This window comes from Telopea speciosissima, chromosome 8 (assembly GCF_018873765.1).
Source record: "Telopea speciosissima isolate NSW1024214 ecotype Mountain lineage chromosome 8, Tspe_v1, whole genome shotgun sequence".
In the NCBI taxonomy this organism is placed as follows: Eukaryota; Viridiplantae; Streptophyta; class Magnoliopsida; order Proteales; family Proteaceae; genus Telopea; species Telopea speciosissima.
The window spans coordinates 56,225,133-56,240,499 of NC_057923.1; the positions used below are offsets into that span (position 1 = coordinate 56,225,133).

General features: G+C 39.6%; 1 protein-coding gene across 3 annotated transcripts in view; it reads left to right on the forward strand.

The window, feature by feature from the left end:
- The window catches only part of LOC122671908 (E3 ubiquitin-protein ligase listerin), a 107,193-nt gene that overhangs the window by 36,579 nt on the left and 55,247 nt on the right, over nt 1-15,367 (forward strand). For 2 of the 3 annotated variants that reach the window (XM_043869388.1, XM_043869391.1), the window contains 3 exons: nt 4,443-5,101; nt 5,327-5,819; nt 13,011-13,549. In XM_043869388.1, the coding sequence (XP_043725323.1) occupies nt 4,443-5,101; nt 5,327-5,819; nt 13,011-13,549 (1,691 nt within the window). The remainder of the gene's footprint in view (nt 1-4,442; nt 5,102-5,326; nt 5,820-13,010; nt 13,550-15,367) is intronic. The other variant, XM_043869390.1, reaches the window with a different exon arrangement.

Here is a 15,367-nt window from a genome sequence, read left to right on the forward strand (position 1 = left end):
CAGATCGATCAGTAGTGGGTTCTTAGAGCATGGCAGCTCGACGGCTCTCCTCAGTATGCACCAAGGCATAGGACTGCTCCAGGGTGGGAAAAGGTGATCTTCTAAGGACTTAAACACGAATCTGATTGTAACATTCAGACCAGCCAAGAAATCATACTCTGATCTTGTCCACATACTTGCGATAAGCGGCAATGTCGGTTGCTCTAGTAGGCTAGTAGTCAATATAATAATCCAATTGTTGCCACAGGCTACGGAGGGCAGCATAGTATTGAGAGATGGACAATTCTTTGTGTGTGGTGGCATGATTTCTTACAGAGTTCATACACCTGAGCATCATTCCCCACTTGTCCGTAGGTTTCTTTTGCAGCTGTCCATATCTGAGTAGCAGTATCCAACAACAAATATCCACTAGCAAGATCTGGTTGCATGGAATTAAATAGAAAGGACATTACCAGAGAATCATTGGAAATCTATCGATCCTGAGCAGGCCCTTCTTCAAATGGTTTTGCAGTATTCCCAGTGATGTGTCCCATAAGACCTCGACCAGTAATAGTCAAGTATGTAGACCTAGACCACATCAGTCATCAGGTAGTTGGCACCATAAAGTTTGATTGAAGAAGCAAAGGGAAGGTATTCATTGCGAGTCTGTCCTTCAGATCCAGAGGTGGCAGTGGTAAAGTTAGACATCATGACGCAATAAAAACAATAGAACCAGCAAGAGGTGCAGATCGATGAAGGCAAGGCTACCTCCCCAAAAAAATCAGATCGATTTTTGGGAAAAATACTCTGAGATGGGAAAAATCAATAACTTCAATTATAGTTGACAGAAAGGGCTAAAAAAGGGATCGAGTGCTCCTTTAGGGTATACCAGGCTTCCCTCAAAAAATCAGCAGCTTCTGTAAAGGGCATCCCCAAAATCGATAAAGTCAGGGTTTTGGAGAAAAACCCTGAAAAGTTGAGATCGATAGAGGGGATAGATCTTCTGTTGCTGATGAAAAAATTGGTAGATGCTGTCCAAGATTGCTGATATGGATCTCCAACAAGGGAAGACTTGATCTTCAATACTGAGAAGAACTCTATCTTCAAGAGAGATGAAGATTCCAAAATTGCAGAAAGGGGGGAGCAGCTATTGATCCAAAATAACTTTTAACTCATTGATTGATTGAGGTAAAGTGGAGGGCTGCAACTAGATCAATTGATCAACTCATTAGTGCTGCCCTTTGAGAAAGGTTAGAACCAAGGAAATAAAGAGAGGGAAGGAGATTGAGAGAAGAAGAGAAGAGAGAGGGAGGCGATGGAAGGGGGGGAGGCTGTTCTGTAACCTAGATCAGATGTTTTGGCTTTGATACCATGTTAGCAGAATAGATTAGGGCTGCAATGCTTGAATGATCAATGTGACCAGCCAAGCTCTTTATTTATAATAAAGTCTCAATAGGAAAAATTACATATGTGCCCCCACTCTAACCGACTCTACTAGTTAGAGTCGGTGGAGGGGAAAAAACCAAATATGCCCCTATGGCATTCTCTTAAAATTTAACACATTCCATTTAGGATTAGGAATAGGCGTAATCGGACTTGCTTTTTACATATCTCTCGTTATTTGGGTACCATATTCACTTCTTTGTGCTGCTATTGAATCGAGAAATAGGTTTGATTGTACATCTTTGATATATATAAGGTATCCTCCGGATAATTCAAATTGAAGCAGTGGATGCCCGCTTTTAATTGGAATAAGAATTTGGATCTTATCTCTTTTCGATGTGCGCTTAAACAAGAAAAGACTTTCTGCTCAAATTTCTCTTATTTACATTTCATTTGATTTCATTTAATTCAATGACCTTGACAACTATGCTTAAAGTTATTGCTGTGATTCCTCATTACATGAAAGGTACACTTTAAAGGGCTATCCATGGACACCATTAGTCAGTTCTAGAGCAAGGTACTAAAACTCGGGTCTCGGTACCAACTCGGCTCTTGGAAAAACCGAGTCGAGTCGAGATCTCGCCGAGTTGGTGCATTTTTTTTCTTCGTTGAGTTAGGTAAATACATAGTAGATGGATCATTTCCATGGGTCAACCCGAGATCTGGACCCAAGATCTCGCCAAGATATGTCGAGTTCTGTCGAGTTAGGTGAGGTATTTAAGTGGTAGGTGGGTTAAAAATTTGTTTTGAAACCAAGACCCGAACCGAGATCCGAGATCTCGCTGAGATCTTGGCGAGATATTGCACTTTTGAGACTTGCAGGCAATATCGTCTCGGTTTTTTCAAAAATCGAGAAACTCGGCGAGATCTCGCAAGTTCTCGAACTATGTTCTAGAGTAGCACATTGCAATTTCTCTTGATGCATGGTCGAACATCATCTCCTTTCATTTGTGGATGTAGGCAGGATTCTCGAACCTTGTTAAATTCTTGCACTGTTGTGGATTTGTTTGTGTTTGCACTTTTATTTTGGTTGTGTTGCTTTTTCAGTTGCATTTTGCTTGCACTCTCAAGCATTGTTCGAAATATTCAAAATTTCGAATAGTTCGGTCGAAATATTGTATTTTTCTGGTATGTTTCGGTAGGTCATTTCGGTGGGTTTTAGGCCAAGTTAAGGCCTGAAACTTCATGGAAACCCTATTTTAGGCTATATAAACACATTTAAATGTTCAAATTGCAAAAATAGTCACCCAAAATGGTGTTTTCGACACCGTGAAGTTGTAGATCGGCTTCCGGTGTCTAACATATATTTATTTCATCACAAACAAACATATTGATCATGCATTTCCGTAAAAAAAAACCAATTTTGAGAATATGGTTTTACCTGGAATAGTGGAAAGGCTTCACAGATGTGCTAAGAAGTTTGAATCTTGTGTTCTCCAAGTGGTTCCGGCGTAGATGCGGCAAGGATTCAAATGGGAAGTGGAAGAATGGAGAAGAAATGAGCAAAAACCAAGCAAAAACCAAAAAACCCGAGCTGTTTTGAAGTCTCGTTTCGACTGAGACTGACAAAATGTGGTCTTTTATATAAAGGGGTTTGACGAAAAATTCGAAATCTCGCGAGATTTTTCCAAAATCTCGAGATATCACGAAATTTCGAGAATTTCGTTCGAGATATTGTATTTTTTCGATTCGAAGTAGCATTTCGTTTCGAGCAGCTCGAAATATCCGAAATTTCCGAAATCTCGATCGAGATTTCGCGAGATTTTGAACTCTGCTCTCAAGCACATGATGTTTACCGAGGAAGGAAATGATCTTGGTTAATCCATTTGAAGAGTAGCCACAAGAAAATGCAGGGTACTGATAGCAGAATTAACTTAAAATGAATTGGAGCAGATTATTCATGATGGCATTTTTCATAAAGCATATAATTCATGATGGAATTTTACAACGTATATTTGAATATCATGAGGGAAGATCTGATGAATGGTCTTGGGAAGTTAGTTTCCGGCAGTGTATTAAATTCAACATTCCAGATTTCTATGCAAGAGAATGTAGTAGATGCTTAAAAAGTGGCTGTGTGGCCAAGTTTCTTTTCAAAGTCCAATAGGATTTGAGCAAGGTGGCCCCACTCCTCCAATCCATTACTTTTAACAGCCGAGGTTTAGCTAGCTAGATCATGATCTAGAAGGAGAAGAATTAGGACCAACTGAAGGCTTCTGAGTAAGATAATAGCTATGGATGCATATCTCCTCCGACATGTTGATAAACTTGTGTTCTTTGGCCCATCTCATGACCAAGTGTTCAACCAAGTTTGTTATCTTGGGTATCATTGAGGTTGGTTGAGACAATTTCTGGATTGACGGTGAAGACAAGGAAAAGTGTTCTGATAGATGTTGGTTAAGTGGAGGACATTGTATGTGCGGGTGCTGGTTTTTTGTTGCTCTATTGCAAGTGCTTCATGTAACATTTATCCACTATATGGAACATGGTGTTAGATTGAGCAAAAGGGTTGCATGTTGGAAAGACTTTCATTCTGAGTCGCCACTTGAGGTTCCTAAATTGGTCGCCACACAAATGGAGAAACTTCGAAGGAATCTTTTTGTGACTGGTCTGAGGGTATTAGAAAAGTGTCACTTATATAAGTGGAAGGGAATGCCAGCCAAAAGATTTCATTTTGGAATTTGGAATATTGATGTCATGAACACAGCTTCTCCGATTATATTATTGTCAAAGCAACACATTCCATTTAACACACTGAACCATATTTTATGCTTACACATGATCCCTTATGCATTTGTATGCTAGTTTATTTCTTGTTCTTCTATCTCCTGATTTGAAATTCAGTTGGGTGCAACATCAATAAATTCAGTATATTTCCTTTTTCTGGTAGTAGTGTAATCCTGGATTCATTATGTTGAATACAAATACCATCTCTTATCTGTTGGTAATATAAATTCTTTCCAAGGTGTTAATCATCTTTTCTAACACCATAATTTTGCTTTCTGGTTCTTCGATCATAGGTGGTCTCTTCGTCATTATTGGCATTAGCCACACTTATTGATATCCTGTTTGGAACACAATTACGGAGACCAGGTTTTGACAACATTACTGCTGAACCAAAAAATGCGTCAAAGGCTAGGGAAACTGCTATTTCTTCTGCTGGAAAGATATTCTCCACCCATAAATATTTTGTGGACTTTCTCAAATCTCAAAGCCCTGGCATTCGTTCAGCTACATATTCAATATTGGGGAGTTTTATCAGACATGTTCCTCATGCTTTCAATCAAGAAACTATTAAGACTTTATCCGTCACAATACTTGGTGCTTTCCAAGAAAAGGATCCAGCGTGCCATTCTCCTATGTGGGAGACAGTTTTGCTTTTTTCTAAAAAATTTTCCGACAGTTGGACTAATGCCAATATTCAAAAGACTGTATTAAATCGATTTTGGATTTTCTTGAGGAATGGCTGCTATGGGTCACAGCAAGTTTCTTATCCAAATTTAATTCACTTCTTAGATACCATACCTCCTAAGGCAATAATTGGAGAGCAGTTTCTGCTAAACTTCTTCCAGAATCTATGGGCTGGAAGGAACCAATCCTATCCCTCATCTCTAGATCGATTGGCATTCTTCAAGGCATTTCAAGAATGTTTTCTTTGGAGTGTACATAATGCATCAAGGTATTTGTTCTCCTAACTTTTATTTTCGTATAGTTTTTAGGACATTCCTTGACTGTTGTGGAAATGCTGATGATCATGGATGTTCTATGTTTTTGTTTTTGGTTTTTTTTAACTGCTATGTATTCTTTGTTGTGCATTAGAGAGATTTAAGGTTTATCTACATCTCCAATGTCAGAATTTTTTTCTTTTCTTTATTTTAGGACATAACCGCTTATTTGTGTGCAGATATTGTAATGGAGTGGATGCTATTTCTCAGTTCCGGGTCAGTCTTATGGAGAATATCCTTCTCCTGCTTTTGTGGCATGACTACCTTTTGTTAGTCAACCCAAAGAGTCAGGGTTCTGTCTTCTCTGACAATGGCAAGTTCAATGGTGGCTCATCTGAGGATAGCATTCAATCTTCAGGAGAAAGGACTAAGGAACGCAGGTATCCCATGAGTGATATGCAAGAATTAGGGAAATGCATTATTGGAATTCTGTCAGATCTTTCTACAAAGGAAGGCAATTTGCTCAGCACCTTTTGTGCGAAGTTTCAAGAGGATTGTCTGGAGATGCTTCGGCAAGAAGAGCACTTACAGAAATCCTCTGAACATATTGAACAGGTTGTGAACTTTTTCTCCTTACTGGGGAATGAGGCAGTGCAGAAAGGTGAAAAATGGCCATTGGATTATTTGGCTGGGCCATTGATGGCAAAATCTTTTCCACTGATTAGATCTATGGTAAGTTGCTGTGTTGTATGTGGCTTTGTAGCTAATTTCTGCCTTGACTACTCTTAGATTGGTTCAATACTGAAATTACTTAATCACATGCTCACATGCTTTCTTCTGCTTTTGTAAGATGTGGTAGTTTCTTCATTTAATTATTGATTTCTCACTTCACTCCATATTCCATGGTATCTAATACCGGTGGGCATAGACTGATGCATGTTCCTTTGTACACCCATGTCTTCCAACTTGCAGCATACTGGCACTGAACTACATCCTTAGGCATGCAAGGGCCAATAAATGTACAATACACCTATTGTATTTGCACAATATGACAGATGTTGGGAGTGCGATATGAAATTGCTGTCCTATCCCCAAGACCTGAAATCTCAACTTGCACCTTTCCAGTCCTAGTATTTTTTCTACATAGGTTGAGTCATTGAGAGCATTTAATTTGCTCTTTGTGCAGTCATGTTATTGGATATAGACACACAAGGGTGCCTCTTGGGGCCAAGAAGTCGGTTTCGACACATTATTTTGGGTTTCAACCGAAATCTGGTTGAAATTCTGTAGTGGTCAGTGGTTGGTTTTGTTTGCCCATTTTGGTGGTCAAACAGCCATATTTTAGGCTGAAACTTGGTAGAAGCATCCTTAAACACAGTGGAACCTTTAGATTGTTGAAAAACACACTTAAATTGTTAGTTTGGTTTCGTATCCTAGGTTGGTAGTGTACGCCGTACCTTGCCTGTATATTTGTCAAAGATAGCCTATGCTACACATGATTTAGTACTATTAAATACAAAATATAATGAAACCATTTAAAATATGCAATTGCAAGTGACAAATGGACAAAAATTATTTAATATTATTAATTTTCAAAATATTACATCAAAGGTACAAGTACAGAGTCATTGACTTCACAAGTTGACATCAAAGGTGCAAGTAAGCAAAAGTCCCGTGCCCTTCCTCCTAGTCTCCTATTCTATGTCAATACCATATAGAGTTCCAGGCAGGCTCGAAAGAAGAGGAAGATTGCTGCTGCCGACGAAAGCGTTCTTCCGACTTGATCACTAAAGTTGGCCATGTCATGGTGTGTAGGAAGAAACGCTCAAGGTCCATCACAATAGCCTGATATGTCTCATCATCCACTTACTCTAGGTATCCCAACCTTAGATATAGATCATCGGGTTAGGAAGATGATGCGAACGTGCCTCCATCGTAGTTGTTTGATGGACTGGACTGATAGGTCTGTTGGGGGCCTTGAAAGGAGAAGATGCTATCCACGAATGATGCCACACCTTATGACTGATCATTATGAGTAGTGTGGAATGAAGATGTACTCACCATACCCATCATACCTGATACTGGATGTGTTTGTGGGAAATGATGGTGCACGCCATTGTCCCAACTACCCGAACCCATTACCCTCCAGGCTGAGGCCTTCAAGTGTGTTAGACATGGAAAAAAAACATCTATCTCCTTGTCAACGCTGTCATGCTCCTTGATGCAGATTCATCACCAAATAGGGCTTGTTTGCTTAGGAATAAGTCTAGGGTTGGGTTATATACATGTTGGGCCTTTGATCCCATGGGTTTTCTATGTAATAGGCCACTTTTAGGAATTAGTGGTCATGTGATCACTTAAGTGATCAGGTGACTTGGTTAAGTGGTCATGTGACTATTTAAGTTTGGCTGGCTTATGATTTATGACTCTACAAGTCCAGCCATGTTTTAAGTGTATTTCCTTTGTTATTTCAGTTTCCTAGTCAGTTTAAGTTACCTAGTAGGTTAAGGATTGGGTTACGCCTTTCCTTTTTAGTGTAGTAGTCTATTTTTGAGTCTTTTATACAAGGTTGTAAGGGGGAGCAAGTATTGAACACGAATTTTGATATTAATGAAAAGCTTTTGATGCTCCTCTTCTCCATTGAAGTTTTTTGTCATGTGTTTGCTCAAGGCTGGTGGGATCGTTGTTTGATCCAATTGACACCTTGCGGTGGGAAGCCCTGGTGGTTCGTTGGTGGGATTGATGTTGATCCAATCGTCACCTTGCGGTGTGAAGCTCGGGTGGTTCTTTTGAAGCTCTCCTTCAAGTTCTAGTTAAAGATTCAATTTTTATCCAAGTTTCTCAATCAAACAAGCAGCTGCCAAAGAAATTCTGCAACAACAGTGAGTTTGAATCATCCCCATCCCCAGCAATTCTTCTTCTAATCCTCTCACAGCCCAAACCCTAAATTCCCCCTTTTTGTTTTCAATTTTCCCAAGACCTAAATTCTGCCTAGACCTAACCAGCCATCAAAACCCTTCCATATTTAGTTTGAATTCTCCCCTCACCCACTGGGAAACTCGATCTAAGTTTCTCCCTCATCTTACCATCATAAACCCTAAAAATCCATCTTTTCCTCTTTTCAAAAACCCAAAACCCTAACCCTAACCTGCTGCCCATTCAAGTTTACATACTTCCCTCCATCAAAACATCTCAGGACCTTCACTGATAGACTCCCCTACATCAACTTGACCTAACCCTACCATCAAACCCTAGGTCCCATTAAACCCTAACCCAAATTTCACAATTTTCACCTATTTTGACCTAGCCGATTTTCCTAGTTCATAGCAGATCCTGGTTATTGGCTCCTAGTTGGTCTTCTACCAGTCTAGGAGACTAGGACTACATTACTCCTCATCTGATCTGAACCTGTGGCGCGGATCTCTGGTATAACTTGCACGTGTGGGGGCCTGTGCATCATGGTCGGCATCCTAGGTAGCATGATCAAACCATAGTTCAAAATCTCTCCTAGATCTCGGCGAGATCTCAAAAAACTCGAGAAACTCGAGCTTCTCGAGACGAGTTATTATACGAAACAAAAAAATGTAAAAACTCAAAAAACAAGACCGAGATTTCGAATATTTCAAGAATCTTGGTGAAAATCTCGAATATTTCGAGAATCTCGACCTCCTCAGTACTCATAGAGTCATAGTATTGTATTGTTGGGACTTGGGAGTTAAGACGTGGAAGACTAGGATAGTAAGGTGTCTATGACTTATGTATTATTCATTGTACTTAGGTTGGGTGTCTATGTAATATGCATTGTGAACTTTTCATTGTATCTTGTGGTTTGTAGTAGAAACTTTAAGTCTTTAACTATTTCTTAAATAATTATTCTTTTATGTGCATAATTTACTTGTTTTACTTGCTAATTATGTCTCATATCATTCAGACAATGTGTAGAATAGACAATATTACATTAAGGGTTCGGCCTTTACTTCCAACCAAGGGTGCAAATCCAAAACACCAAATTGGGTGTTTTTTTTTTCTTCAATTTGAACCTTTAAATATGTTTATTAAGCCTAAAACAAGCTTACCTTAAAGTTTCGGAGCCAACTATGGCCATATGCCCACTGAATCATAATTCCGAAACATAAAAAAAAATACACTGTCTCGCCGAGATCTTGTAAAACTTGACCTGGTCGAGACCGAGTTTTAGAACCTTTGATCAAACTAAGTCTCTCCTATGAATCGGATAGTCTTCGGCTCCACCTCTGCCTGGTAATACTCCTCTCGAAGGCTCACCATCACCACCATCATCATCATCACCATCAACATCATCTCCACCAGCCGAGGGCGACGGTGTGCTAGTGCGGCCACTAGAATGCAACTAGTCAACAGCCTCATCATCCCCGTTAGGCTAGGATTCAAAAGGTCGGGTTTTTGTGTGTGGACTCAACCCTCTCGAAAAGACATGAACTCGCTAACGTTGTCTCCCATCTGAATAGCAACCTCAGGGTCGGGCCTACCACCGGCCAGATCCATCATCGGGTTACTGCGATCCTCACCCACTCGTAAAAGGGATCCTCCTCATCTCACTCCAACTGGAAGATGTTGCTGAGTTCAATTAGGTCTTTTTCGTTCTCCATCCCCATGTGTGTGTGGGTTACATCTTCAATCTCATGTTGTAGTGCACATACACCAGCAACTCAAGACGTTTATGACCCAATCAGGTCTACCTCTTCAAGTGAATAAGTGAAAATGTACTCCAGTTGTTCTCGCATCCAAAGGCGGAACATGTCTGGGAGAGCACATCATTGCTATCTTCTTCAGGTTAGGTGTATCTCTCCCATTAAGCACCCACCATTCACCTGCATTAGAATATTCTTGGTAAGTGCTAGAACTTGGATACATATAAAGGCCGTACCCAGTGCACAAAGCTCCCACGTTTAGCAAGGTCTGGGGAGGGTCAAATGTATGCAGCCTTACCCTTGTTTCCAAAGAGGCTGTTTCCAGGACTTGAACCCGTGACCAAGCGTTCAACAAGTGAGCACTTGACCAACGTGCCAAGCACGACCTTCTAGAACTTGGATACATACATATATGAAATAGTGAATTGAACAAAGACACTAAGTTAATGGATCTACCAAGAGCAGTTTTTTCCCAACCAGTTTGCGCTGCAATACAACCAAAGTGCACCCCTAAAGGTCTTTATCTATTTCCGTTGCAAACATTGATAAGTCAAGTAGTCAACACCAATGTGTTAATGAAACTAATTGAATTGATTGTAATACTTCAGAAACTACAAGCATACCTCACTAAGGGGTGCACTTTGGCCGATTGGATATCTGCGTCCAGCTCCAACGTGCCACCAAATCCTCCACTGCATCTATCAACTCTTGATTCATCCCAAATCTGTGCTTGTATTGGTACTTGGGATAATGGTTTTAAGTATTAGTAGGTATTGTATCTTGTCGGCCGATATGTATTGGTATTGGAGGGTAGTGATACGATATATATTTTTCAAAAAAAAAAAAGTTTGTATCAGCTGATACAGGACCGATACAGTCTGATATGGGCTGATACTGTCCGATACTGGTAAGATACTCTTGATATGCCTCCTTTAAACCTGCAAAACAGAAACTGTGAGTGAGATACAAAACTGAGAGCAACCGAAGGCCTGGAAAATTTGTTTTTCTCTTCGATTTGAGTTGGAGGAAATCATCTAACATAAAAAAACCACCCTAATCTTTACCATTTCAACAAGTTTAGGGGACTTACAGAGTTACAGTGCTCAAAATCACAGATCAAAACTATTTTGGGATAAAAAGTGGTTAAATTGCAGGTCTTTTCCTTTTCTTTTTTTTTCACCACTAGATTCAGTAAAAAAACTCAAATCCTTGCATCAAGATAATATATATTACATATTGCAGCATAAGGTGTTTATGCTTCAAAACTGCATTTTATATGTATCATAAGTGCATCAATGCATTTCCATGCGTATCTTTAGTGTGTCTTGCGTCTCTCTAATATGATATGATACGATACGTCTCTCAAAATCACTCCTCCAATATGATACCCAATACCAATACTTAAATCCTTGTCTGGATTAACATACTATTACTCAAACTCTTCTAACAGAACCTATCAGCAACTAATAGAACTCAAATTAATAATTCTGAAAATTACAAATATTACCGCCAAGACAATTTCTTCAGGCTCTTCTATCCATGTTGGTTTCACCAGCCCCTATTGGCCTTAAAATATGGACCACTAGTGCTGTATTTTGGGCCAACTTGTTTGGGCTTAGGCTGCCAAAGACTATACCATTTGTCAAGCCAACCGGTAATCCATTTGGCTACTGCATCACATCCAGTGAGCAGGCTTCATGTTTGACCTGTACTATGGCACAACTGGTATTTTTAGAAAGCTGATATACATAAAAAGTCATTTTAATGGAATAAAAAATGTAGCTACGATTGAAATGTTTATTAAGCTCAAATTCCACCAACCAAGCAAGGTACTAATACTCAGAACTCGACCCTGGGAAAAACCCGACCGAGATCTCGAGATCTCGGTCGAGTTGGTGTATTTTTTGTTTTTTCAACTTGAAACCTGGTTTTGGTGGGTTTTAGACCTAGTTTGGGTCTGAAACTTGGTACTTAGCCTATTTTAGGCCATTTAAACACAATGGCATTGTCAGATTTTGCAAAAACAAAGTCCAAATAGGAGTTTCACTTAGTAGGAAACCAGGACAAACACTTATGCCAGAAACCAGGACAGACACATGGCAAACACTTATTTATGCCTAATATCATTTAAGTAAATGAAGCATTTACTTGAGATATTATTCATAAATAAGCAAATATCCCCCTATTTGAATCCAACAAAAATAGTTAAAAAATAAAATTCCAAAAGGAAAAAAAGTCAACCCCCCAGTTCAAGAATAAAAACTGGATTTTCGGTAGTAGTTGCAATTTTCGTTCTAATGTTGGGGTTTTTCTCAAATAAAAAAATTCCATAAATCTTAATATGGTAAAACTTTGCTAAAAACCAAAAGTCCAAGATTGCTTAAATTTGATTTATATTTAAGGAGTTATGTACTGGTCAAACTTAATTTGGTGTGCGCGAATGCTGTCAAAATCGCTCTGAATGAAAATATTTTTTTGGACATCAAAACAAATGAATATTTTACCGCACTTTTGGTTTTTAGCAATGTTTTACCATATTAAGATTTATGAAATTTTTAGATTTGAAAAAAACCCCAGCATTAGAAAGTTGAAAATTGCACCTACCACCGAAAATCCAGTTTTTATTCTTGAACTGGGGGGTTGAGTTATTTTCCTTTTGAAATTTGATTTTTTAACTATTTTTATTGGATTCAAATAGGGGGAATTTGCTTATTTATGAATAATATCTTAAGTAAATGAAAACATTTACTTAAATGATATTAGGCATAAGTAAGTGTCTGTCTTGGTTTCTAGCATAAATAAGTGTCTGTATACCAAGGTGTGCATAGATAGGGGCCTATATACCAAGATTTCCCACCGAGATCTTGAGATCTGACACTCATATAAAGGAGTTTGGGTCGAGGTCTCGTGAGATCTCGCTCGAGTTGTTGCACTTTTTCAACTCGTATGCCACCTCGTCTCGACCTCCCAGAAAACCGAGATCTCGTGAGTTCTCAAACTATGCCACCAACTATAGGGTTGGCACATGCCCAAGACGTCAGTATAAATGGGTTTTGGCCATGGTCAATTTCTGAGGAAAGATAATTTCACGTTACAAGGTTAGAATTTAAGATACTTATTTGGATATTTTGATCTTATTTTTCTGCCACATGATATTGCAACTCTTCTTTTTGTTTTATACATTGCATCAATTTAGTAACTTCTACAATCTACATAATGATATATACATTCATATATTCATTCCTCCTGACAACAGGACTCACCGGAGGCTGTCAGGCTTTTATCTATTATGGCTTCAATTTTTGGACCGCAAGAAGTAGGGTCACAGCTCTTTGTTAGTGAAACAAGGGATTCCAGCATTCATCTTTCTGGTGATGGTGACCATGAATCAAGAACAAAGCATTTTTTGCAGGTCTTCAAGGAAGATGTTGTCCCTTGGTGTTTAAGAAGAAATAATCGCTCTATGAGTGCATGTTTAGATCTCCTACTTGCCTTACTTGATAATGAATGTTTTGTTGAACAATGGTCCAGTATTCTCACATATGCTACAAAGCTAGAAAACCCCAGCCCTGTGCCTGGTCCTGTGGACTTCGATCATGTTGCTGTTTTAGCAATGCTCATGGAGAAAATAAGAAAGGAAATAAGCAAGAGGAAGAGGAAGGTAGAACCTGAATCTAATATTTGGCAAGGGTCTGACCTAGAACGATGGAAACATAAGTTATTAGATTCAGCTGCTGTTTCTGTTGCCTGTTGTTCTCCTCCCTTCACGACATCCTATGCTTGTTTTCTACGGTATGTATATTTTTAATATATGCCCAACATTTAAGTTCTTACTACACCAAATTATTGTGGCATGCGGGAACTGACTTAACAAAGAGCATAAGCATTTGTCTTTTTATTTGATTGAAATCAAACTTTATTGTAAAGTGGAGCAGATGCATCCCTTACAAGGCTCAAGAAGAGCCAAACAGCACACAAGTCAGGAAAAAGGGAAAGTGCGTGGTGGTGCTGGGGAACAAGGCAATCCACGATAAAATTAGTAGTATGACTGGAAGTAAAGGGACCCTTAAAATCCTGCCTTAGGAAACAGTGAACTACCAAAAGGCAGGGTTTAAAAACATGGAATCGTGATCCAGATCATTCCCGGGCGATTTCGATCCGTTTGGCCTGGAAAACCCTAGAATTGGCCTGTAGATCCCTAACCCTACCAATTGAGTTGGGATCAGTCCAATCCAGATCGGCTGGAATCAGGATTGGCCTCGGCCGATTCTGATCCATATTGGCCCCAATCGGCCGATCTAATCCGATTTTTAAATCCCTGCCAACAGGGCCTCCTTACCACACTTGCATTGCAAGAACAGCATTTTTGTTCTGTGGTCTGTGAAATTTGTCCATTATGCATATAATGTCCCTCCCTCCCCCTTGTTTCATTCTTTCTTTCTCATTTTCTTTTCTGTTTTTTTCTAAATAGAAATGCCACTAGTTTGTTGGGTATTAGGGTGAAGATGGGTTTTGAAACTAGTTTTTTCATGTGAAAGACTTCACCAACTTGACCATTTGGGAAGTTGCATTAAAACAAATCTATCAGGTATATTCTATAGAATTTTAAGAGAGGGAGGGAGAGAACACATAAAAATGAGGGCGTTGAACTGTATGAGTGCCAAGAATTTGCAGGAATATACAACTATAGCAACAGAGATGGGAAAATGCTGGGGCCATTGCTTAGAGGCTAGAGCAATGGTAAAAGGTTCAGTCAGCCAGGGAAAATGCCTGGGTTCGATCGAGTCTTGCGGGCGGCCACTTTGCGCAAAAATGCCAAAGGTTAGGACCGACCCCAAACTTACCCCTCCCTGGACCCCAACCCCGCATAGGCGGGACCAGCACTGTGTAGTGGCCCTTTTTAGTGATGTGAAAATGCTCTGAAATAGTTTGATCATGTGTCATCAATGGAATGAGTGATAGGGATTTTGTTTATCCCTGCCCACTGCTTGAGACTTCCCTTCAATGAAGTCCAGCAGTGGGCGATGGCAGCTCATTCTTAATCGGCGCCATTGCCCAGAAAATTACACCTTTTAATGAAAACATTGCTCCTTGCCTGCCCCATCATCCATTTCCACCGTCTTCCTACCTGGAATGTCTGGTGATCTCATACTTCCTACCAGGGTTTTAAAAAAAAAAAAGAATCAGGAACCAAATTGGGTCCAGCCAATTCTGATCCAATTCCATTCTGGATCGGCTGGATTCGGTTAGGAATCTGTCGGAATCAGCCATAATCTGTGCTAACCCTAGTTTTTGGACATGTATTGGCAGATTTGAATCAGCCAGAATTGGGATTGGCCTCAGTATATTCCGATCCTAATGGGCTGATTCGGCCGATCCTATTTCCGATTTTTAATTTGTGCTTCCTACACACACACACACTGAACAAAACTGTGACAAGTTCGCTCCCTGGACCCTAACCGAAGGTTACAAGCACCTTCCAATACCAGTAAGAGTCTCTGAGATTCATCACTATTGTCCATGGACCTTGTACTATGGGATCATGTCTAAGTAGCGTAACTATTTATGTTTTAGCTTTCCTATTGTAATTAGACTTGTTAGGCTTAGTTG